The sequence below is a fragment of the Toxotes jaculatrix genome, chromosome 14 (genome assembly GCF_017976425.1).
Source record: "Toxotes jaculatrix isolate fToxJac2 chromosome 14, fToxJac2.pri, whole genome shotgun sequence".
Classification (NCBI taxonomy): domain Eukaryota; kingdom Metazoa; phylum Chordata; class Actinopteri; family Toxotidae; genus Toxotes; species Toxotes jaculatrix.
This window is the reverse complement of record NC_054407.1, coordinates 11,150,722-11,176,247: the sequence shown is the minus strand read 5'-3', so window position 1 is coordinate 11,176,247 and position 25,526 is coordinate 11,150,722. Positions and strand designations below refer to the sequence as shown.

At 42.8% G+C, this 25,526-nt stretch overlaps 1 protein-coding gene across 1 annotated transcript in view; it reads right to left on the bottom strand.

Annotated features, from left to right (window-relative positions):
• Positions 1–2,206: 2,206 nt before the first annotated feature.
• LOC121193245 (receptor-type tyrosine-protein phosphatase S-like) overlaps positions 2,207–25,526 on the bottom strand; it is a 50,234-nt gene continuing 26,914 nt past the window's right edge. The window contains exons 9-31 of the mRNA XM_041055463.1: positions 24,693–25,072; positions 23,478–23,679; positions 21,914–22,050; positions 21,525–21,669; positions 16,416–16,510; positions 16,014–16,267; positions 15,671–15,758; positions 15,216–15,434; positions 14,219–14,376; positions 13,191–13,205; positions 12,858–12,970; positions 11,046–11,143; positions 10,646–10,769; positions 10,006–10,181; positions 9,732–9,851; positions 8,890–9,044; positions 8,085–8,370; positions 7,473–7,651; positions 6,979–7,105; positions 6,760–6,885; positions 5,892–6,046; positions 5,589–5,724; positions 2,207–4,915 (exon numbers count right to left, since the gene is read on the bottom strand). Of these exons, the coding sequence (XP_040911397.1) occupies positions 4,847–4,915; positions 5,589–5,724; positions 5,892–6,046; positions 6,760–6,885; positions 6,979–7,105; positions 7,473–7,651; positions 8,085–8,370; positions 8,890–9,044; positions 9,732–9,851; positions 10,006–10,181; positions 10,646–10,769; positions 11,046–11,143; positions 12,858–12,970; positions 13,191–13,205; positions 14,219–14,376; positions 15,216–15,434; positions 15,671–15,758; positions 16,014–16,267; positions 16,416–16,510; positions 21,525–21,669; positions 21,914–22,050; positions 23,478–23,679; positions 24,693–25,072 (3,557 nt within the window). The 3' untranslated portion in view covers positions 2,207–4,846. The remainder of the gene's footprint in view (positions 4,916–5,588; positions 5,725–5,891; positions 6,047–6,759; positions 6,886–6,978; positions 7,106–7,472; positions 7,652–8,084; positions 8,371–8,889; positions 9,045–9,731; positions 9,852–10,005; positions 10,182–10,645; positions 10,770–11,045; positions 11,144–12,857; positions 12,971–13,190; positions 13,206–14,218; positions 14,377–15,215; positions 15,435–15,670; positions 15,759–16,013; positions 16,268–16,415; positions 16,511–21,524; positions 21,670–21,913; positions 22,051–23,477; positions 23,680–24,692; positions 25,073–25,526) is intronic.

The window sequence follows — 25,526 nt, the reverse complement described above, 5'->3', positions numbered from 1 at the left end:
CTCCTTGTGCATGGGTGTGTGCCCTGCTATGCTGAAAACACACACTATCAACATTCCTCCCCATCTCTTAATCATAAGTGTAGTTTTGTTAAGAATGTTACTGGGTTACTGTTGAGTTACTGTTAAAGAGAAAGGGAAAATGTAAGCTGTTTGGACGGACTTGACATCTTTCACTCAATAAAGGAGAGTAGTGTTTCCTTTCCTGGTTCCTGTGCAGCCTGCGTGAGGGCCATAGACTGTATAAGACAGAGGTGTCCAAACTGTTCCACAAACCGTGTGGCTGCACGTTTTGTGACCAAACCATGGGTATTTGAGCTGCGCCATCTTGGATTTTAGTGGGAGTGTACTTTCCATATTTGCGGGAAAGGCGGTTAGCCGGGGTCAGCCGGCTGAGAACCCGCCCACTAAGCTCGGAGCAATACTTAATATTTACCGGTTTTCACCGCTGCCTCCAGCCACTATGCCCTTACAGTTACAACAGCACACAAACAACAGCAGCGGCTTACTGACGGAGCTGCTCTGTCCCTGCAATGTCGGACTTTTTAAACAGAAAAATGAGACGAAATAAAATTGTAGCCTAGTATTCCCGCAATAACTCTGAGAGCAGGGAACACATCGCAGCAGCGTTCCTAACATTAGCTGCTCCGGTCCTCTATCTGTATCAGCAGCGACCATAAATCGGCAATTAAGTCATAAGCCAGCGGCAAAATATGCTAATGCATGCTAATTAGTGCAAACATCCAGGTAAAATAGTGAGAAATTTACTTACCGAAAAAACTGCAACACTGACTCCGAGGAACTGCAGCTTTTTGAACGCGGAAGTGATCCTCACTGCTGAAACCTACAACTGCCCCCTCGGTGAGGGCAGTCTTAAAACAGATTGCAAAATTTCACAAAATAAATGTTAATGCAAGAAAGCTGAGCAAATTCATCAGTTCAGAAAGACCACAATAGTTTCAAAGCTAATTAGGTTTCTTGCCAAGAGTTGGATGAGATTGATACCATTATTCACTTAATGTGAAGCTACTGTCAGCGGCTTGTTAGCTTAGCCTAGCACAAAGACTGGAAACAGGGAGAACCAGCTAGCCTGGCTGTCTCCAAAGGTAACAAAATCTGCCTACCAGCACCTCTAAAACTCACTAATAAACAAGTAACATCTTATTTATTCATTCTTTACAAAAACCAGTATGTTTAAAGGACATGCTGTGGTTTTTGGTGTATACTTCATTTTTAAACCATCAACCACAAACCTCATGTACATATCTGCAAATATTAAGATGTCTTATTTTTTTTTCTATTTTTCTATTATTTGTATTATATTGTTCTGTTTGATATTGGTGTATATGTATACTGTAAGGGGGGTATTGCAATATTTTTTACTTGATTTTCATTATACTATTGTTTTCACTTCACTTATTTATTTTAGAAACTTTTTTCTCTTACTACACACTCTATGTGCAGTTATCCTCTTTTCTTCATTTTCAACTTCATCAACTGGGAGCTGCTAGCTGCTGTTTATAACTCATTGAGATATGAGAGTGGTGTTGATCTTCTCATATAAACTATGAAAATATTTCTTTATTATTATTATTATTTGGTCAAACTAGTGCCTCAAATGTCAAACAAACCAGTGTTTTCCCCAAGTTATATCCTTTATGTGCAATTTTAAATTGTGTTTTAATGTTGGCTTGGTTCCAATTTGGAGATGTTGTGTTCACAACCTGATTTATAAATAGAATTCATGTCAACATCCATGTCATAATTAACATGGATTTTTCTAAAATACATCCAACTTGGCTCCTAATAATATGAATGTGTCTGAATATCAAATTGATATGTACACCTTGCACCATCCAAATATCACTGTTTAATGTTATCAAACCCAAATTTGATGGACATAGTGTTATACTGCCAAGCCACTGTATTTAATCTTGTATTACTGTAATGCAGCAGCTTTAGTTACAACAGAATTTCATGCCACATAATTTTGTGTCTCCACAGCAGCTTAGTAACATAACATTTCAAGTGGTTGCAGAAAAGAAGACACAACTTGAATCGAATTGCCAAATATCTTGGGGATGTAATTTAGTGTGCAGAGTATAGTTAAAGCTGGGTGCAGTGACAGGAGTGGATTTTACTTTGGTCCCATCTAGTGGACAATGAGTGAATAACACAAAAGGACAAAACGACAGGAACCAAGCAGCTCTTTGTGCTGTATATCCAATCATCCTGCTTTTAATACAAAGTCAAGATACAATATCTACATCCATGGTTTGAAAGGAAAGAACAGGTACATAAGTGAGGGGGGTGGCGTCATCAGAGCTGGCCCTCAACACATTTCATATTATGTTTTGTGTGTGTGTTTGTGTGTGTGCCTTTTACATTTCTCTTGACACAATAATCATTAGAAATTGAAGGAATAACATATTTCATATATGTCACACATCATCAAGACTTCTGGACCACAGATAAAGTTCATATCAGAATAATTTCATTTTTAACAATAACTTTGAGGGTGTGTGTAGCTGGGTGATTCTTACCCATTCTCTGTCAAAAATACACTTGCTACCATGTGCTCTCCAGCAAACTAAATACCAACAGCTTGCCACAGGTTTTCACCAACAAGTCTGCTCTATAAATCTAATTTCTCTGATGCCCTTAAACCTACCACGGTGGGTTGGATGATACCTCTGTTGCTAGGATCACACCGCTGCTGTTGCTATAGAGGTCGTGAAGGGGAGGGCATAAAAAGGGCATCACTGTAAACTTAAACTATGTCTGCCTCTAATGTACATCTCTAGTTAACTAGTCGGACATCAGTAATCAGTATCAAATAGCACCCTACACAGAGGGCATACTTTATATTAATAAAGCAAATAAAAAAGCACCAAAACTGACCATTGAAAATTAAAAAACAGTGACAATATCATACTTTAACATTAGCTCGCCAAAGAAACAAGTAAACAACATCTTATTGGTTATAGTTGCTAAATATCCCAAATAAATAAATTAAAAACAAACGTAAAAAGTAACAAAATAGAATAATAAATATTTTTAAAAAATCATATGAAATAAATATGACAAAGTGAACAATAACAATAAGGCTTTTTTTTGCGACAATAAGAATTACATCACATCCAATCCCATGTTATATCTTGTGCTCAGACATGTAACTGTACTGTATAGGACTGTACCGTGGATAGACTGTATGTACAAAACTGTGAAATTGCCCAAGATTTCTGATACACTGGAACATCGCTGTGCTCTTCAATCACCACGTGGGGACCAATTATGATTATATGTCAAATCAAGAAAACATATATCAATATCAAGGACTTGTGAAGTTGTACTGGAGTTAGAGGGGAAAACATCAACTGGTTAAGTTGGGATGTTCTGTACAGTGTAATTTGGGGACAAAGAGAGTTTTAATGGAGTTTATATGGAGGTGGGAAAGGAGAGAGGACTGTTGAAAGTGAGCAATTAACCACTTGTGCTGAATGTTTTTTGGGTTTCTCTCATTATCTTTCATTGCCTGAAATAGTAAAATGTCAGAGTGATTTAATCCCAAAGTGGTGCAATTCAAGTAGGTAAGCTTCAGAGGAGGAAGATGGTCAGGAAACAACTTTCATCCTCGAGTTAAGATACTGTATGACAATAAAAGTTCAGCACATGACGCATGAGCATTAGGCAGCATGTTGAAACGCAAGAAATCAGCCAGCATAAGGCAAAGACATACAGTAAAAACACACAAAAGTCTGCAGAAATGGGCTGAGAACGGTTTTCAATTCAAGAAAGAAAGGGATTGAAGCTCAATTCTTTCATTAGCATCTCTTTCAATAAGCCACTGTAGAACTGACACAATGGGACTGACATCAAGAGGGTCTGAGCTGGAGGATGAACAAGGACTACAGCAAATAGCAAGCAAGCTTTGTTGAATGAAGAATGCGCTGGACTACAAATCTCAGCCCAGTTGAGGATATGATGGACTCTAATCACTGTTCTGAGGCCAGCTGTTATGCTGTGAGGACATGACCGGGGGAGTGTGAACTGATCCTTGGCCAGCGTTTAAGAGCAGCCTCTAGTCTGACTTCATGTTATGCTGGATGAAAGACGGATCCATCTCTCCTTGTAGGCCACAGTTTCATGTTCACGCTGCATGGTTTCTCTTGGCACTGTGCGTTGGGTAAATGAGCATCCACATGCTTCTCCAACAGTCCTCAGGGTGGTGAGTCCGTACTGTAGGCTTCTGCTGGGTTCTGCTGAGGCATAACCTAGTCATCTGCTTTAAACTATTATGACTCACAGACACATAGAAATGTTCACCTTTGCACTTTGTAACCCCTTAGTACACCAAACCAATAGATACAAAGTTGAGGATAAAAATCCCATTTAGGGTGCAGCAAATATCCAGGCTCTTTGTGTTTTGTTTTTTTTTTTTTTTTAAATCTTTTTGTATTTTATACACATATAGTATCATAATTCCTGTTCAGAAGCCATTTGTATTTCACTGGTTCATATTGGAGATAGCTGACCACAACACACATGTATTATACGTCCTTCACACTGGAACACTGAGGTAAGTATATGGATTACACATGGATAGTCTCCACACACACCAGCTCCTCGGGGGGAGGTCCTGATGAGTGTGGGTGCTGTTAGACACAGATTTCTTGTTGCTGTTTTTGTTGTTGCTTTTTGTCCTTGTTGGTGTAGAATTCATCTTTGAATCTCTCTCCAGGAAAAGGTTCGATGTTCACGTTATTTCGGGCTGTCTTTCTCTTGTTTCACTTGTTGGTTTGTTTGTGGACCTCGAAGCAGAAAGATGGATGGATAGTTGTCTCTTCACTTACGTTGCATAGTGGTCAAAGCTACCCAGGTACTCCAGAGCAGCCTGGTAGCAGAACTGGTACTCGTCCTGAGTGAGACAGAAGATACAAAAATGTATAAGTGTTATGAACAGGCATGAATGAGCTACATTTAGCCATCTGCTCACCTATCCAGTTTCATTTTATAGCTAGTGTCATGACAATGGTAATGCAACAGGAAATCATGACTCTACTGCATGATGGGAATGCTGTCTAAAAAATAACTAAAATATATGACTGTTAATATGCTGTCACATTTAAAGAAAGGCCTTTCTTTTCAAATTTGTATGATGCTGAATTTTTCAGATAACCTTTAAAGATAAGATGTTGCTTTGTGGGTTGATAAAACCCTACACAGCTAAATAAAACTACAAAATACATACATATGAAAACAAGAAGCTAAGCTAAATAAACCTCATAAGATAGCACTGGATTATCTAAAAACTGCATTGTTACACATCTGAAAACAAACCTGTAAGGGACACTTTGGATTTGTAGACTTGAATCACATTTAAAAAAATGTCTTGATTACCCAACATTTGGGAAAATGTGGGCAGATTTAGATCAAATAGTAATATCTATCTATCTAAGAATGCATATTAAACTGAGAACATGTAGTATTTTTGGTGTGTTCAATTATGTGTACATGTAACTGGAAAAATGGTTCAGCCCTATAGAGATGGTCTTGCTTGTATCTGTCATGCTTAACGAATCAGTGTTTACCTCAGTCTGCACCATGGCTGGTCTCTGTGTCCGCAGCATTTTGACAGTCTGGAAGATGTCCACTGCCCCTTCGTAACGCATCCTCTCCAGGACAATACTCAGAGTGATGAAGACACCTGTCCGTCCCACGCCAGCACTACAGGCATAAAGGAAAACATTTTCCTATAGTTTAAACTGAAGAGCACTGACATCAACGTGCTACACCCTGACAGGCCTGGCGCTCTAATTATGCAATTACAATGTGCTTTTACATTATGATGAATATTTTCACCATAATCTGCTAAGATGAACCCCACTGCTTACCTGCAGTGAACGGTGATTGGTCCATCCTGGCCAAATTGCTCCTTGGTTTTGTGCACTTGGCCAATGAAATCAATGAAACCCTCCCCAGATTTGGGCACACCTTGTTCTGGCCAATCAGTGAACTGGAACTGACGCACTGTCCGTGATTGGCCATCCTGGAAGAGCGAAAATGGCACATAAATATTTACTGAAAAACTCCAGGCTGAGTGGATGTGAAAGCGTATCTGTTGTCTTTTCAACACAATCAAGATGTTTATTTTGAGGACTGAGACTCTGCCAGGCTATATTCTTTTTTCCTTCTAATGATTACTGTTATCTGACCCTGGATCAGTGGCTGTGGTTAACTTCAAGCTGTAATGTCAGTGTGTCTGCTATTGTCAGCCACTCAGTACACAATTACATCTTTTCTCTTCTGCTCAGCCTTTCTGACTCCCCTTTAATGGAGATCAATAGAGCATCTGTCGATGTGGCGTCAGTGTAGGACAGGCTTAACAGGAGTTATCTATGACTGGCACATGTGTGCACGAGCAGATGTGCACACACACTCACACAGTCTCACACACACATACGGTCTCACACACACACACATGCTGTCAAGATAATCTGGAGACAGCATGGTTGAATGAGTAATCCAGGGCAGCTTGTCGATAGTGCTGTGTCACACACATTCACATACCAAACACACACTAACCAACACACACTACAGGTCGATAGGACATGCTTTGTGCCACTGCCTTCTAACAGCACTGATGGATTGGGAATAGAGAAGAAAAGTCCAGGAGTGTGATGTTACGCTGCCATTCTGAGTACAACATACAGCAGGTGAACACAACACAGTCTGTGTTAAACAACACAGACATGCACCCACCCTGGCATCCGTAACTTTGAACTCCCGGAGGATGTACTGAGGCATGTTGTACTCTGCCATGGGATCCACCACGAAGTATTGGTACCTGGCTGAGCGCTCGGCAGGCCAGTACTGGTGACACTTCTCCTGAGGGAACAGAACACGAAAAGCAGTATGGATGATGTGGTGTACATGGCTGAAATTTGCTGTAACATGTATGTATATAAATTTTGTCCATACCCTGCCCATTTCTCTCAGTTTGGTGAGCATGACCACTATGGTGGAGTTGTGTTCCCACAGCATCCTCCAGAAGTCCTCCGTAGTCTCAGCCAGTGGACCCTGGGTGGCGATGTAGCCTCTCTGCTGCCTACATACACACACACACACACACACACACATTATGAAGCCACCTCCTTCCTCCCTTCATTCTCCTTTTTTCTTCCTCTGTCAAGCATCAGACTGGAAAGGGGTCAGGCTTCAGGCAAGAAGAGGAACAGTCAAAACATGTGTGTACAACCACTCTGAATATCTGACTCATCAGAGGCTCTTCAGCGTCCGTCCCCCTTCACTGGGAGGACAAATAGGGGGAACATGTATACAGTAATGACAGATCTGACAGGACGTGACAGGTGAGAGCGCTGTGGTGAAAACCTATCCGATCCATTCACTCATCAAGCCATCATATGAGGACGAGGGGGTCAGGTCATATTAGTGTTTGGTGGAGGAAAACACACCTGTATCCGTCTATGTAACTGGCGTTGATGTAGTCGGAGCCCTCCAGGCCTCTGATTGGCTGGAGGCAGACGCGGGTGGTTTCATAGGGCATGATGTTGACCAGTCGGTTCTTGAATTTGTTGCAAGGCAGGTTGGCTGTGACAAACCGGGACGTGTGGGCTTTGGTGTTAGCTAGTCGCTGGAGAGAGAGAGAGAGAGTAAAGATGCATGTGTGACTACAAAGGTTACAGATTACCTAGAACAGGAATATTTGCCTGTTTAGCTAATGTAGAAAGATACTACGATGGGAGAAAGGAAAGTAGAAAAAGCATTTTTCGGTTACACTAAATAGTGTTAAAGACTTTCTTTAATCTTTACTTTCTTCTTGCCAGGTTCTTAGCAGGTTTACTTCTTCAGGCCTCTAAAATTATTCAGGTGAAACACATTTTGGAATTAAAATCAATCTCATGTTCAACTGCTCACAACTGACAGACACGTGCAGCCTGTAATGAGGGACTGAAAGCCATGACTAAAATTTTATGGAGCCACAAATCGAAAATGTAGTTTTGTACACCAGAAATCAAATTTGCCAGGCCTTCTAACACTTTCCCCTAAAAAGTCTTCTCCTTTACCTTAAACTCCAGCTCCATGCCGGTGACATGCTCTCCACTCTCCACCTTGGACAGCTTCTGCATGTAGGAGTAAAGACTCCTGGCGGCCACCTCAGTGTTCCCGCAGGCCACGGCCTCTAGCAGAGCCTCATGGATGAAGCTGTACTGGTCCTCCGTCTGCACCATGTAGTTCCTCTGTGAGCGCATCAGGGTCACGTGACCGTAGATGTCCACGGTGCGCTCATGTCGAATACGCTCCAGCATGGCATCGATGACGATGAAACAGCCAGTGCGACCGACTCCAGCACTGATGGGAGGGGGGCGAATAAGATGGTTGTAAGTTGACAAATAGGGAAGATTTTGTTTTTTGGCGTTTTCTTTAAAGGAATATTTGTTGTTGACACTTAGATGGGAAGATTGAGACCAGGGATGGACATAGTGCACTTTAGTTACCCACTATAATTTGAGTGTCTGAAATCTGAGTGTATACCTTTAGCTATTATAGGGTGCCCTCAAAAATTGCAGGATGAACCTCCTGGGGGGCCCAGGGGACAAAATTTGTTGTTGTCAGTTGTTGGGCCCCTACTGACCCTCAGTCAATAGAAAAATCATTGGCAATTCTGATTGTTGATTAATCCTCTAAGTCTTTTTTTAAGCATCATACAGTTAAACATCTCATCTAACTCTTGGGGCATGAGTAGATTTCCCCAAACGTCAAACTATTTCCTTAAGATAAATGTGTGTGTGTGTGTGTGTGTGTGTGTGTGTGTGTGTGTGTGTGTGTGTGTGTGTGTGTGTGTGTAAGAGTGCATATGTGTGTGTGTACCTGCAGTGAGCAATGATGGGTCCGGCGTCTGGGGGGTTGCAGGCTTTGACCCTGCGCAGGAAGTTGAGGAAGGGGGTGGGATACTCTGGCACACCGTGGTCTGGCCAGGCTGTAAACTGGAACTGACGCACCTCTCTCCGCTCGCTGCTGCCGCTCTGACATAAGAAACACGCAGAAAAAAAATTGTCGCTGAAATCATCATTGTATGTACATATACATGTGTAAGCTTCATCCTTATTGCATTAATATGATTATTCATCATAAATATCTCTAGCTTCCTCTTATGGTATGTTCAAATGGATTCATGAAAAAAAACTGTACACACTATTCCTACACTGTACATAAGCTAAAAAGACAGGATTAATACTAGCTTGCTGAATATTTCATGTGCATTACTCTCTACTGTAAGACGTATCTCCTAACATTTCACAACACATCAACAAAAATTTAGAGGAGTGGTGCAACACTTGGAAGCTACAGTTGGCCTAGTTTCTGTGTTTCTAAGTAGGCCACAGAGACACGCCAGTCTGACGGTCCTAGATTAGCCCCGTGCTATAAGAAAGTGCTCTGCTTCCAACAGTGATCAAATCTTGTTGCCTGACACAGGGAGGCTGGCCTGGTTTGAACACTCCATGAAGCCCAGACTAATCTATTATCCTCTGAGAGTCTGCATGCACCACTCATTCAGAGATGGCAGAAATTCATGATTACTCCTCGTTCCGAACTGTACTGGTAAACTCAAGAGATAAAAGCAGTTTTCAGTGGATGTGACTGTGAATTTAATAGAGGAGAGGGCAGAGCTGTGAGTCAAAGGTGAGGAGGAAAAGAGCGAAATAATTTACCTTGTGCAGAGAAAAGGTGCGAACGCAGAAAGTGGCCAACTCCATTGTGTCCAGCAGGGTCAACTGGATCATCCCGTATGTCTCTGTGCCACGGCTCGGCCAGTACTGATCACACTTTATCTACACAGATACAGAAGACATATTGTTTACAGACTGGACTGAAATTTGTTGTAAACGACTACAAATTGCAGCTAAACATTTATCGGTATGTAACAGGTCGCTAGATAATAAATGTTGTGGATATGGGTCAGTAGGTAAAGGCCTAGTTCCTTACCCGTGACTTCTCCTCCAGGCGTGTCATCATGACGACAGAGGCGGCCCGCTGCTCCCACACCATCCTCCAGAAATCCCCAAACGTCTCTGCCAGTGGCCCCTGGGTAGCAATGTAGGCATTCTGCTTCCTGTAGCCATCAATGTAGTTGGCGTTGATGTAGTCGCTCCCCAGGATACCTGAAAACGAGACACTTGTGAGGCTCTTGCTAAACTGCAATCTACATAAGTGACATAATAAATTAACCCCCATGTATGACATCAAACAGCCTAACGAACTGTTTGTTTCTGGCAGCTCGGCTTCCAACAGACGGCTGCTCGATGACTAGTGGACGACAACAAACAAACAAGAGTCTGTCGGTGTAAATTCATGAGCTCCAGATCAAACCCATTCTCCCCCTTCTTGTTCTGGAGGAGTGCTGGCTGCACTTGAATGCACTCGCGCTGTTTGTCAGTCTCATGCCACTGCACACAGCAGTCTTGAGCACTGTTTGCAATTTCAGATTTCATCCATCATGCAGCTCGCCCTCTCTCTCCCTTTATCCCCCGCCTCCCCCCTTGTGTTCACCCCCCCTGAACACAAATACACTCAGCCTCTCTTGTTAGAATCTCTAAACATCTTCTTTAACTTGCTATTCTATTACCTTCTATGGGGGCCAGGATGACTCTGGTGTGGTCGTATGCTATGACGTTAGCATAGCGGTTCTTGGGCTTGTTGACCTCCAGGTTCGAATGTTCCCAGGTGAACTGCTGGCTAGGGTCAATGGACTGGGAAGAAGCAGCAAATACATACACATTAGCAGTATATGGCGTCGCTTGTTCAGTAGTGCATTTGAGGATAATGGAAAGAGAGTGCACTGTAATGTTGATAAGTTATGGCAATAATCTGCACTACTGAATAAATCATGAACATATAGTCTGCACACTGAGACACAAACGTTAAATACGATTTGCTTTATGAAGCAGAGCCTTAACAGGCTTAACATCGCTAAACAATAAGAATGTTGTCTATTTATTTATATGGAATAAGAAGTTATTTCTCACCTCGTACTCCTGGGAGAGTCTCAGGTTGTCGTTAGCTTTCAGCAGGTCTATGTGCTCAGCCAGCTCGCTGATGGGGATGGGAGGATGGCTCATCATTCCTGTGTGACAACAGGGGTCAGAGGTGAAGCAGACTTCAGCTGAATAACTGAAATTACTGCAGGCTGACATCACTCATATGCAAAGATGTGAAGATAATTATACAATCAGAGAACATCACATATCATTAAGGAACACGCTGAGGCAGAAAATCAATTTTGATCCATGTGTGAGGACAAAGTGAGGCGAGTCTTGTTTGTTTGTAAATTGTTTTTTCTTTGATAAATTGCTTTCTATGTGATCAGAGGAGCAACCACTCAGAGAAAACAAACACAGACAGAACACTAATTAGGAGGGTTGCACTCATGCACACACACACACACGCACACACACACACACACCCACTAGCACACACACAAAGGAAGCAACCTATGCCTCCCGCAGTCGTTTGTTTTCACAGCTGGAGCGAGAAAGTGGAAGCTATAGTGATCCATTCTCCATTCAAAAGGCAAATAGCTACAACAATAAATCAAAGTAACATTGCTATACATACAATAAACACAATCCATTTAACACCAATGTCAGAATGCATTCTTGATGTCTCTTGGAGGAACTATGAAAAGCATTAAAGTCATTCTGCTGCTACAGCCATCAAAAAACGGGCTCATATCAACAGCTATTTTCTTCTATAGCCTGGCCCTGCAGCACCCAAAGGTAATCACGACAAAATGCTCCTGTCACGACCAAAGTGACCTCAGATAGGATCAGCCGGTTTCGTTGGAAACAAATTTCATCTTTGCCGAGCATCTCAAAGGCACAAATCTCAGGGGGGTGCAGGAGAAGTGGGTGAGGAGGGAGCCTCAATGTTGCTGCCACAAGAGAGTAAAAAAAAATTCTTGTGATAGAAAAGAAGAGATGAAGCGCTTTTATTCTGTGGGTTTTACTATGCTTCCCAGGAACATGGATAAAAAAAAAAAAACTAAACATAATTTGAATTTATATATCCTGGCAAGTAAAGTCTAAACCTTTTAGCTGTGGCACATCTTGCCACAGTGGTGAAAAGGTGACACATCCTGCCACCTTTTCAACAAGGAGGCTTCTATAAACTGCAACTACAGAAATATAGTGAGAACAGTGATTAAATTCCTTCAGGTCATGTGTTTTTTGGATGCCGTTAATTGAATGGGAGAAGTGAAAGCGAAGCATCGTTGGCCTGATGCCACAACCAAAGCAGCTGTGTTGTTAGATCTTACTCGGCGGGGGGTGGGGAGCGGCAAAATCCATGTAGTTACCTCACAGTGGGGTTTTACTTGGTTATGCTGCCGAGAACAGAGTCAATTCCTTTACAAATGGCGACAGCACACCTTCTGATAGATCATTATGACCATTAAACTTGACTGAGAAACGTTCAGGAGTTATAAGGCTGATTTCTGTAAATCTGTTTGTTCTGATGTGCTATCTGCAGCGTGGCATGTGGAATGTGGGCGAGCGGAGATGATCAGATTTTGTCACACCGTCATGACTCATCTGTGACTAAGCACTGACTGTACTACTTGGGCGGCGGCCATTTTGATCTCAGAAATGACTGGAAGCTGCCAGGTACATGTTGGTTGTGGTGCGGAGGAGTATTTTCACAATCTTGTCTGCATAATCTTACCGAGGTTAAAATTAGCCGCATGAATATTTCATTATCAAATTATGAGCAATCGGAAGTATACTTTATTATGCAGATACAAAGTGTGTGTTTGGGTGCCTGTGTGGGTACACGCTTCATACCGGGAGTCTGGAAGTTGATGCGTCTCATCTCCACAGGGTCTGTTGGGTGATGGGCCATCATCTCTGCGTTACTCAAAAGGCTCTTGGTTCCAGGTTCAGAGTCCTTGCGTTTGCTGCTCAGACACCAATGAGTCAAAAGAGCAATTAGCACAAGCAAACAACCAGGGAGAGAAAACCAGACTCAGTAATGACACATCATTAGCATGGCTACTTGATTCCAGTAAATAGTGCATTAACAGATATGGTGTTTTACTGATTTGTACAAGTTCTCCAGTATCATGTAATTGCTGTGGGTTAAAACGAACAAAGAGCTTGACATTGGCTTAATCTTACCTGTCAGGTTTGCTGCTTCCAGCGAAACAAGAGCAAGGGAAGGAATAATTAGAGGAAGAAAAGGAAGGAAATAGACAGATTGTTAGAGAGCAAAATCAATATTTTGCATTAGTATTCAAAAGCTTGATGGCTTGCAGCAGATATCACAGGCCTATAGCAGGGTCAGGCTGTTTGATAGCTGCCTGAGGGGGGAACAAACTTCTAAACTGGAACAAATTTGATGAATATCAGACTGAAAGTTGAGCATTTGTGGGAGGATTGCCGATTGACGTTAAACAGTTCTGGTACAAGAAATATCACCTGGAGCTGTGAGCAGAGTGTAAGCACGAAGCATGACAAACACAAACTTAATGTATCCTTAAAGAATAAGGCTGGTAATAGAAAGCTTTTCTTAATGTCAACAAATCTAAAAAAAAATACAAATTAAAAAAATTTAAAACCAACAGTAAACTGGTTTTACTAACAAGTATTGTCTGTGTAGCCAACCCCTGATATGTATCATAGAGCTCCATTGTTAATAAAAACTATTAAAAACAGATGACTGAGCTACACTGTTGCACTGGCTGACATGGGCACTGTAGTTTACTTTGACTCAGTCTCTCTCTCACTAGAGCATCAAATATATATTAATCCACGGCTAAAAATGGTCACCAACAAATCCACAATTTACTCCTTTACTCCTCCTCCTTACTACTAAACTGCTCAGCTGTTTTAAGAAATAACTGAGCCTTTTTTTTTTAAAAGAAACTATTCCTTTGTGAGGCATTTTTAAAGATTTACATATTCAGTAAGAATGAATGTGTGGCTCTGAGCCCCAAACACACTTGTTGAAACGTACGACAGACTGACGCACTGGCCCTTTTGATGGAATTTGTTGACATTAAGAAAAATATAGAGTAAAGCCAGCCTTATCCTTTGAGAGCAATAATCAAAGCTGCTTTGGCATTTGCCTGGTCTGACCAACAGTCTGTGTTTGTCTCATGGTTAGAAATTTGACATTTTGTTTTCATGGAGTTCATCCCACTCACTTTTTGTAAAGGAGGATAGCGATGACGATGCAGATGATGAAGACCACAGCCAGGACAGGTCCCACCACCCAAATCAGACCATCACCTGCGTCCAGGGGCTGAGGGTCTGAATCTGGGGCAATTACTGGATCCGTGTAAGGGCTGGCTACATACATTTTCTGAAAACAAATACACAAACACAAAGTCAGGAAAACTGTGTGAAGGCTGATCATAAAATGATTTAATATTTTACATTTATTTCAGTATTTTTTGTCTCTACGGACAAAATAACATGTACATATGGCACTAGTATGAACTAGGCACTAGTACAATATGTCTACAAACCGTGACCCCAGAAATGATGACAGAAATCCACTGTCCACACAATGTAACTGTCCAAGTGCAAAGGGAGCAGAGCTGTTGCACTGGATTTCATTAGACTGAACAGACATCTCTGTAACTGTGCACAAGCTGCACATGACTGGTTTTATGTGCATATGTGCATGAGATTTTTGATCTCACTTTGCATTTCAGGCAACATCTAGCGAGCACCTAACCTTATTGATGTCTGTGGTGTATTTATAATTAAAATAAACTCAAGTGAACTGCCTTTTTATTAGTTCTGAGGGACTTTTGAAGAGCGTCCCCAGGGCCAAAAATGCTCCTAATAAATATAAAAAGAAAACATCTAATAGAAAATAAAATCTATCCTAATTCAAGCTGTATATTTATGTCTATTCCAATTCTTATGCACATATATATACCAGTAGTGCACGAGGCAATATCTCTTCTACTGCCACAGTGGGTACACTCACTCTTTATTAGCAGTGTTGATGGAAGTAGGGTGAAGGTTATTGCCTTTTGCTTACAACACTTTGACTGACGTGAATTTTATTGTTTTAGCAGAGAGGCCATATTGATTACAATGTATAGTGACAGCCTGCAGGAGAGAAACACAGGCAGAGGGAGTAGTTATAAACGCAGAAAGGAAAGAGATGTGACACGGTGGCTTTCATACCCCAGTAGTGGAGTTGAGCTCAGCCAGGATGAAGAAGACGTACTCCTGCCCTGGCTCTAGAGCTCGGTTCTCAAAGCCTCCGTAGTCCAGCTGGTCCCCCAGGGTGAAGAAGGCCGGTAGGGTGGCAGGTGTGAATCGGGCTGTGATGTAAGCCCGGCGCAAGTCCACCTGCTTCTGCTGCCGAGAATCCCTCTGCTTTTGACTGATGTCTTTTAACAGCTGAGAGAAGAAAAATAGAGAAAGAGAGTGAGGGAAGACACACAGACAAGAAAAATGAGACATTCCAGTATCTATGACTAATCTTTAAACACTGATATTGAATTAAAAAGGGTAAGTGCTGCCAGGAGTTCTCAGTGATGGGATTGTGTGTTTGTGTGTGTGTGTGTGTGTTTATAGGTCCCTTCCTCCTTCCAGGCACAGACATCAGTGGGTGCTGTCATTGTTGTGGTTCTCACCTCCTCTAGGTCCATTTCATCTGGGCTCTTGAGGTGTCTGATGACGCCGCGGGCTCTCCTCAGCGGAACCACAACAACATAAACATTCCTGTGGGAGCAGAGGAGGACAAACAACATAACACCAGCTGCACTCATACAATAGCAAACATGTCTCAAACTATTTTCATGATTTCTTGCCAACTTGTTACCCTAGAGACTGTATCTTAGACATCTTGTCAGTCAGGCATTGTTATCATTATGCCCCACACCTTTAGCAAGACTGCAATTATCTGACCTGAGAGCAGCAGGTCCAACTGTCTATGAAAACCATGACAACTATTTCAAAAACATGTTTCAGTCTTACTTGACGGGAGTGCGAGTCTCCAGCGAGGGCAGGATTATGGTGACGGTGGTCTCAGTGTCACGAGTGTGGTCAATCTCAGGGCGGCGGATGGTGATTGGAGGGGAGGTCTTGGCAGTGATGCGGTGGCGAAGGCCTCCCATGTTGCCCTCAGGAGCAGTAATCTTGAAGTCGTAGCTGGTGTCGGGCTGAAGGTTTGGGATGACTGCCTTTCTCAGACGAGCATCCACCTCCATCTTCTGCCGGTTATACTCCACCTGCAGGATGGGACAGTTTTGCTGAAGTTAAGAAAATAGCAAAGCATTGCAATTAAAAATACCTACTAAATATGTTGCATTATGTTATACATTATCTCAATTATTGATATGCCACAGCGCATGTACATGCACCAGTTGATGGACATACAGTGAAGCGATAGGGATTGCTGCTCTCTGGAAACTCCCAGGTCAGAAGAACACTGGTCTTAGTGGCCAGATTGACTGAAAAATTCCTCGGCACATCTGGGAAACAAAGAAGCAAAAAAAAAAAAAAAAAACAGTCACTCATGATGAAGAATTTCATTCACATCACAGGCTCTTCTGCTTTCCAACCGCAAACCTGTAAAAATGGAGGACACGTCAGTCAGATCTGTTACGGGGGGAAGAATACATGATGGTTAGGAGGATGGGCAGGTGATGAGGAGAGTGGATGGCAAGAGTAATAAGTACAAATAACAGACAGACCAGCTGCAGGAATGTGACATGCCACATTCTCAGAGTGTAAGGTTGTGTTTGTTAGACTCAGAATTCAGCATGTCAGCAAAGGCTTTGAAAAAGGTGGCAGTGGAGGTCTATCAGATAAAAAAGCTTACCTGCAGATACAGCACCAGATACTGGATTTCACCTGAATTCAGACTGAACACTTACCTTCTGTATTAGATACTGTATATCCAAGCCCTTTATTGACTTTTACCTGAGGGTTTGTGATAAGCAGTGCTCTTGAAGCAAACATCCATTAACATTCAGCCTGCTTCCACTTGTGGTGAAGGGTAGGTGATGAAGGTATAAGTGAGTGAGTGGAGGAGATTGGGGGGAGTAGTCATGGTCCCCTGGACTTTGCAGTTCTCAGCTTCTCTGAAGTGCAAGGGTGAAAGGCTGACCTGTAAGAACTGGCCCAGACCTCATTTAATTTAGTGTTCTCGAGTGAAATCCACAGCAAGGGGAGCGGAGATGTGAAGCTGAACCAGTGCTTTGAAGGTGAAGGGTGTTCCCGAGGCCTGAGGCCAGCCCTACCTGTTTCAAAGGCCAGGGTTTGGTACACCAGAGGTGGGCTGAAAGGGCCTGGCCCTGCCTTGTTGTGGGCTCTCAGCTGCAACTCGTAGGCTGTGCTGTGATTGAGGCCCAGGATGGTGTGGCTGGTATCACTTGCCGATAGCGTGATCAGCCATGGGGGAACAGGGAAGGTTGGTGAGGCAGAGGGGTCAGGGTCAGCAGAGGGCTTGGGGCCTGCAGCCTCTCTGTAAGCTATGGTGTACTCTGTAATGACACCATTGGTCTCCTCTGGGGCGAGGGGCAGCCAGGACAACTGGAGGGAGCAGCAAGTGGCATTAACAAAGTCAAATATTTTGGGGTATCCCAAGGGTGGAAACATGGGAACTGTTATTTCCTGCTGCGCTACATCACCATAGCCAGCTCTGCTCTTCGCGGAGAGGACAAAGACGTAGGAGGAGCCTGGGGAGAGGTTTCTGACAGTGAAGTTTTTCTCCCGATTCGTGAAATCCACTGTGGTGTCTAAAGTGGTATTCTTCAGGCCAAGCTGTAGGCGGTAGCCCTGGATTTCCACCGGGGCCCCCCGGCTATCAGAGCCTGACTCAGAGCACTCCAGCGGAGGAGCCCACCGCACCATCACTGATGGACCCAATCCTGGACGCACCCAAAGGGAGGGAGGGCCGGGCACTGCAAACGACAGAGTAGGCGGCAGAAAATCAATTGTAATATATATATAAAAAACATATTTCATGTAAATCTTGTAGAAGAATTAGAATTGATTTGCCGGTTTATTTACTGCTGGCTCCTGGTGAAGCTTACTGTAAGATCAATGCTTGAGCATGTTACTAAATACAACGCACTGAATTGTATAGTTGGCATATGCTTACCAATCCCCAGGGTCTGCACCAGCTTGGCTTTGCTGTGCGCTCCGTCCCCTTTGGTGGTGTACGCTGCCACTGAGACAGAGTACAAAGTCTCTGCTTTCAGACCTCCCAAAATCAGTTCCTGTGGGGGGAAACACAAAGCGCCACCAAATACTGCTAACTCATTCCTCAATTTTAGACAATACACAGATCTCTTCACTCTCTTTCTTTACCATCATGCATCAGTGAGAAATTACCACAAATTTTCATAAGAGCAGCTAATCAAATTTCTGGTGGTCAGGCTTAATGAGGATTTTGTGACTGTCTCCGTGTAACATATTGACTACATTGTGCCATATGTATTAATAGTAATAGCTTCATTTATAATGAGAAGAGGATGGGTAGTCTGCGCTCACATATTGAGTCGAGTCATCCTCCTCCATCTTGTCCCACAGACGTGACACACCCCGCAGGAAGCCGAGACAGATGAGAGAAGGATTGAGTCAAAGGACCAAAGGAGAGAGGGAAAAAATAAAGGAACATTTGATTTAAATTTTCAGTGAGGATGTCACCTGAGACTCGTCCAACAACAGGTCTTTGATGCGGGGAAGGTTGCGTGATTCACCGCTCTCCGCACGGCTGAAATGCACCTGGTAGCCTCGGATCTGACCTTGCCGTAACCGTGGCAACACTGGCCGCCAGGTGACTCGGAGTGCTGAGGAGTTGAGTGGCTGGACATCCACCTGACGAGGGGCTGCACCGGGAACTGAGTGCACACACACACACACACACACACACACACACACACACACACACACACACACACACACACACACACACACACACACACACACACACACACACACACACACACACACACACAAATGCAGAATTAATTAAGTGACCAGCAGTCTAGCCAGTAAATAATCAACTAAACAATCAATACCGTTTAGGTCTGATCTACAGCTCTCACTCTTACCATCCTCATCAGTTCTGCAAAGCACAGCTGGGCTGCTGGGTCCAGTCCCCTCTGCAGTGGAGGCTGCCATGATGATGTTGTACCAAGTCCATTTCTCCAGCCCCTCTACCACTGTTTGCCCCTGCTGGGCTGGGATAGGAAGCCCCTTCAACTCCTGGCCCTGACCTCCGCCTCCTGCCCCAGAAACTCTCTGGTATCTGAGCTCATAACCTGCCAAATCGCCATTCTGGCCCTCCATTGGAGGCGGCCTCCAACTTACTCTCAGCGAGGTGGAGCTGGCACTCTCGCAGGATACACCCTCGGGTGCAGCTGAGGGCTCTGATTGGACAAGGGGCAAGGAGGGCAATTGGCAAAGAGTTTAGGAAGAGACCCAAGAGAATAGGGTTGAAAAAGCAAGAGAAGGGAAAAATACAAGTAAAAGGATAAGAGATAAGGATAAAAAAAGGAAACAATAAGAGACTAAGGTAAACTGAACCGAAAGAGATAACACCAGGACAAACATGACTCAGGCACAAAAAGGGGAACAACCACATAATGTAAAAGCATAATGTTAGGCTTAGAGCCTAATGAAATAAACCAGAGACAAGAGTATTGACCCTGAGTGGACAACTTAATTATACCCAAGGAGAATGTGCATCCGATACCCAATGATTATATTTTATCCTTTGGCTGTAGCTGGTGGCATGAAAGGATCCAGATTTATGAATGAAAAAGAGATAAAGTCTTTTCTTTCTAAAGCAGGGATGCACAGCTCACTACACAGGAGCACAAACAAATATACACATTTCACAACACCAGCCCCCATGGTGGCATAATCCTTGAGTCCTCAGGATAATAGAGCGGTCTGAGACTTTCCACTGCTGACTAGGAGAAGGTCTTGGGCTTCACAGAGGGAAGAAAGACAAACTAAAACAGATCTCACACAGTGCCAAAAGGATTTAGGAAGCAGGTTAAAGAACAGCCTGGGCGAGAAAGGCACTCAGACGGATACTGAAAGGTGGGCTAGAATGATGAATTGTAGACAAGAATGGAATCAGAAGTAGGCTGGGACGTTTACTGTAACAAACATGAGTACAGAAACAGACACAGACCCACAATCACACACCTTCACCACCACAGATTTCTGAAGGTATCACTCACCCTATATAATGTTCCTTAAAGAGCAAACACACACAAGGACGAGCACGGCTGAGGGACCTGGGCTTGTGTGTGAGTTCAGGAGTGTATTGCAATGTGTGTATGTGTGGGAGTGTAATAGTCATAGCTGACAGGTTCAAGTATCTATCCACTCAGCCGTACAGCCACTGTTCTGTTGGCCTCGGGGGACAATCTAGATGTGCACCAAAGCTTGGCGATAACAAAGCGCACATAACCTCCCTGGGAAATGAATTCTGCTGCATGAAATAGTCTGCTTATCTGGCACCTTCCCTTTCCTGAGCCCCTCCTCCCTCCCCTTGCCACCTCCTCCGATGTACCACCTTGGTCCCTCTTTCTTTTTGGAAGTAAAGGCGTGAAACTAGCTACGAGGCTTCTGTGTGCATTTTGTGCTCAGTCCTAAAAACGATCTGATTGTGAATACACTGAATGAATCTTTGTGTCTGTTGAGTGAGTATAAATATTTCACAAAAACTTACCGCTGAGGTGATACAGCTCCACGAACTGCGGGACTTGAGGCTTTTTTTTTTCTCGACCACGACTACTTCATTAATTCTTTTCCTTGCATCATTTTCTCTGTTATCGCTGCATTTTCAGTTTTTTCTTCTTGAAAACAGATATAAAATGACTTGATATGTCAGAGTAGAGCAAACAGTGGAACTTATCGGCTATCAGCGATTGTGCAAGAAAAAAAGAGAGAAAACGAGACAAGGGAGAGAATCCAAGTTCAGCGTGGATAAAATACAGACTGGCCGGCACTTACCTGTCAACATAGCAAGCCAGCCACCATCCTTTAATGCTCCTCACCACTGGCTGCTAGCCAATAAGTGGCAGATAGTTTAACCCTTTCAAAGACATTAGACACTGATAGAGTGGAAAAAGTGAAAGGAGGGTGAAGAAAAGGAAGAGTGAAACATTAATCGGTGCTCCATCTCCATCTGTCATGATGTTTTGGCTGTGTAAGAAAGCAAGAGGCTGAGCGGAGGAAGAAAGGCACAGTCAAGCATAGATGGATGGGTGGGAGGGGGGGTTGGACAGATGGGTTGATAAACAAGATAGATGAGAGACGCGGAGATGGTTCCCAGGTTTTACCAGGTCAGGAGCTGAGGACAATGTACTTTGTACTTTGAGCTCTGTGTGCGTGTGTAACATGTAAACATTTGCATCATATTTGTGTACAAGACTGAAACACAATGCAATTAAAATTTGTGGGAAAAGTGTGTGTGTGCCTGCAGGTACACTATGTCAACCCAGTCAAATTGAGACGTACTGGCTTGTGACGTCCTCTGCACCAGTTCATTAGTGAAAGCACCGATGCCTTTGTTTGAGATGGCTGCCAGGGAGAAGGAGTACTCGGTGTTCGCTTTCAGACCCTCCACAGTGTAAGAATTCCTCGGCCCGAAGGTCAGCTTCTCCTACGAGAGAGAGGAGCAGAGGACAGGACGAAAGGCGGGATGAGGGGAGTGAAAAAAAAAGAAAACATTAAAGGAGAGTTGGAGAGAGAGAGAGAGAGAGGAGACTGTCACCACCAGAGACAGTGGTGCAGGACGTTGAGGTTAATCTTTTAAACTTCTTCTTTTATCTGTCCTCTTATCCCCCTGTCTTGTTATGAAATCCACTCAGAGGACAGGTTTATAAAAAGAGTATGAGAGGTCTTACCAAACTGCCAAACTTGACAGGTTTGTAGAGCAGCTCATAGTTGACAATTCCCTCCTTGGTGTAAGCAGGTTCCCAGGTCAGCTCTATGCTGGTGTCTGTCACCTTACCGACTTTAAACTTCCCCGGCTGGCCTGGGACTGAAAGGGACAGGACAACACACAGTTAGTTAGGACATCTACAATATTTTTCCTCAGTCCCTTTTTTTTAGTAGTCCAAGGCCCCAAAAACCTATTCTCTTAAACAGCTTCTTATATACGTGATAGGATCCTGTAGTGCATGAACACATTATTACAGTATTTGCTAAAGTTAGATTGTTGATAGTTATTTTACATATGAAAATCATTTGCATGCACCCATGAGAAGTTAGCAATGATACTGCTTCAAGCTCACTTTCACCAGAATGCCTTTGTGTAATTTTACCTATGTCCATTTTAACACACACCGTGATTTTAATTTTAATTTTCAATTCGTTCCATTTAATTTTTTAAATATATTTCTAGTATCAATCTTCTTCTGTCTAGTTGACTCATTACTTTAGAGAATTTTGTTGTCTTTTTCTGTTTTGCTTTGTTGACTTTTCTTGTAAAGCATTTTTAAGCTGTGTTTAGAAAAGCACTATATAAATTGAGTGCCTTATTATTAATATGATAAACAGAAGAATGAAAATAATGTTGCCAGTGAAATGCCACTATTTATCAAATCTGATAAAACCACACCCACACAATCCTAAAAAAGTTCTGTTTCTAAGTTTTCAAGTAGAATTAATTTGCTAAAAGTGTTTTTTCCCTCCTTTGGCTCTTAGTGTTCTGTAACAAGTAAGAAATAATTAATGCCAATCATAATTTTCAGGTTCTTTAAAGAAATATTGGAATCAAAAATGACTTTTCCCACCTAATTCTTGTCATTTCTCAGCCTCACAATGTAAACCTGTTGACCCTTAAATCCCCCAAATCGTTGCATCTTCTTTTTTTTGTATCTTCTCTTTTTTCTTAACATATACTGTGACCTCAGTCTGCTTGAAGATGGCAGACTTTTTTTTTAGAGACATCTCATGGTGTAACAGTAGCTCAACCTACACAGAAATTTAAAGCACTAATACCATCACAGATTTTTGAGTAATCATCTCTTTGTACCTCCCATGACATAAAACCTGCAACTTCACAGCAGCTGTCACAGTGACAAGAGCAGCACTGAGCTACGAGGGACATTTCTGGCTTTTAATCGCTGTTTCCTTTTCTTAAGTCTCCACATTTCTGTCCCAGCAGGTAGAATTTATTCATTCTGAATAAGACATATTTTGTGACAGGTCACGCTTATTTGCAAAGCATTCCACAGTGCACTACATTTCAAACTTTACATAAGCCACTCGAATAAGATACTGAACAGTTTTTATGCATGCATACACACAAATAATGACTCACGAAAAACAACCATTACTCTGCTACACATCAAAAAGAATGAGGACCTCTACTTAGCTGTTATCTTTTCACTGGCATGCGAGATAAATTTACATCTACCAATGATTATGTTTATATACACACATTTACAGTCCACACACACTGACCTCCAGGCATGACTTTAACATGGACGGGATCTGAGAAGGGTCCGTCCCCTACAGAGGTGAAGGCTAGGACTTGGATGGTGTATGTTTCGGAGGTTACGAGGTTCTGAATGGTGGTGATCACGCTGTCCTGGACGTTATGTATCTGCCACTCATTCATAGGCCGGGACGGGTCCATGGTGTAGTACACACGATAGCCTTTGACCTGCCGAGAAGCATAGAGTGAAAGAAAGGCCGTTAGATAGAGGGACATAGAGAGTTTTCTGGACTGGGACTGAATGTTAAGGTCATCAGTGACTGTCCTGCATGCATGGCAGATCATAATACCTTCTTTCAACACAACTAGATTTTATGACACCCAAGGTCGCCATCTATGAATTACTGCTTTATATTAGTCCTAATAGGTCCTGTGGATTTGTTGGTTCAGTGTTTTTCAGAGGTCACTGTCACAAATTCATGTCCTCACATCTCTGAGGCTGTTATGTACAGTATTTGACCCCAATAAACAAACCTTACTTAAAGGTCGACAAAACCAGTTCTAATACAAGCTGAGTGTCCTCAGATTTTAATGCGTAAGATATAATCATTACACCCTCCCCTGTGGGATTTGTTTATGGGAAGTTCAGAGCGTATGTAATCCCTCTGCCATGCCATTGCCCTTACCCTCCACCTCTACCACCTCTCCTGTTATTACTCTTTAATATCTATAATCCCCATATGCTCTCAATTCAGTCTTGCACTTTTATGAACCTACTGTACAGTTAGGTAGGCTAGAAAAAAAAAGAAATAGGCCTCAAGAGGGAGTGCTCTTAACTTAGAGCGGGCAGTCCAATTACCATTTCTTTCTTTAGCGAGTGGGGAAAGCAGCAAGGGAGTTACGGGACGGAAATCTCCGGCAAGACAGAATCCCTGCAAAGGACATGAATCTGCATACTGGAATAAAGCTCCCAATGGTGAATTTTATAAAGCCTTTATCGTTTTAACCTCATGTGGGTCTTTGAGCAATTTTGAAATGTTTTCAGTCTGTCGTAAGTGAGGGCAAATGAAATTTCCATTTTCCATTGAGAGCAAGTGATTTTACTGCAGATATTTAGATCCCTATTTGGAGTGTTTTTATGTTTGGCAGGAAGAGAAGAATACCAACGGATTAAAGAAAATATATATTTACTACTTCAACTAGTGAAAACTCATTATGAACTTTTTCTGTCCCCATCCCACCTGTCCATTGGGTTCCTCTGGCTCCTCCCAACGGACCATCACAGTGTTCTGAGAGATGATGTGAGCCTGGACGTTTCGGGGAGGGCTGGCCGGGGCCTGCTCTCCTGTCCGAGCCTCCACACGCGTAGAGGGGGGGCCCTGGCCGATGCTGTTGAAGGCTGACACTCTGATTTCATACTCAGTGTTGGGATACAGTCCCCCGATGCTGTATCGGGTGGTGGTGATGCTGTCCACCGTCTCGTACTTGCTGTCCGGCCCTTTGGCTCGGTACTGGATGATGTAGTAGGAGACAGGGTCAGGGTTGCCGGAGTCCCAGGTAATGGTCACACTGGTGGCGGTGGTCTCCGTGACGATGGGTGTGCCGGGAGGCTTTGGCAAAGCTTTGGATTAGAGAGATGGGAGATAAAGAGAATTATACTTTCTGTCCATGCTGTGCGTATTATAGTTAGATTAATGACATATACAGTAGCTACATTCAGTCGTACTGTAAATTTTGTATATTGCTTTGTTTGCATTGTAATTATCACAGCAAAATCCTTTCATACTATGATGATCCCACTGTTCAAATCCACTGTATATTTATTTATCTAAATATCTATATACAGTGCCCAATTGTTTGCATCATTCAGTTGAATATAAAACTGCATATTCTTGTACTTGTACTCAATGTGTGCAATTACATTAAAGTTGAATCTGTTCTAATTTAATTAAAATTTTGAGGATAAATATTTACAATTTGACCCTACAACAGAAGAATGCCAATAAATCTGGATCTATTCATTAATAAAGAATGAACTGAGGCACTTTTCCACATCCTTTTCTTACTCTTAGAGG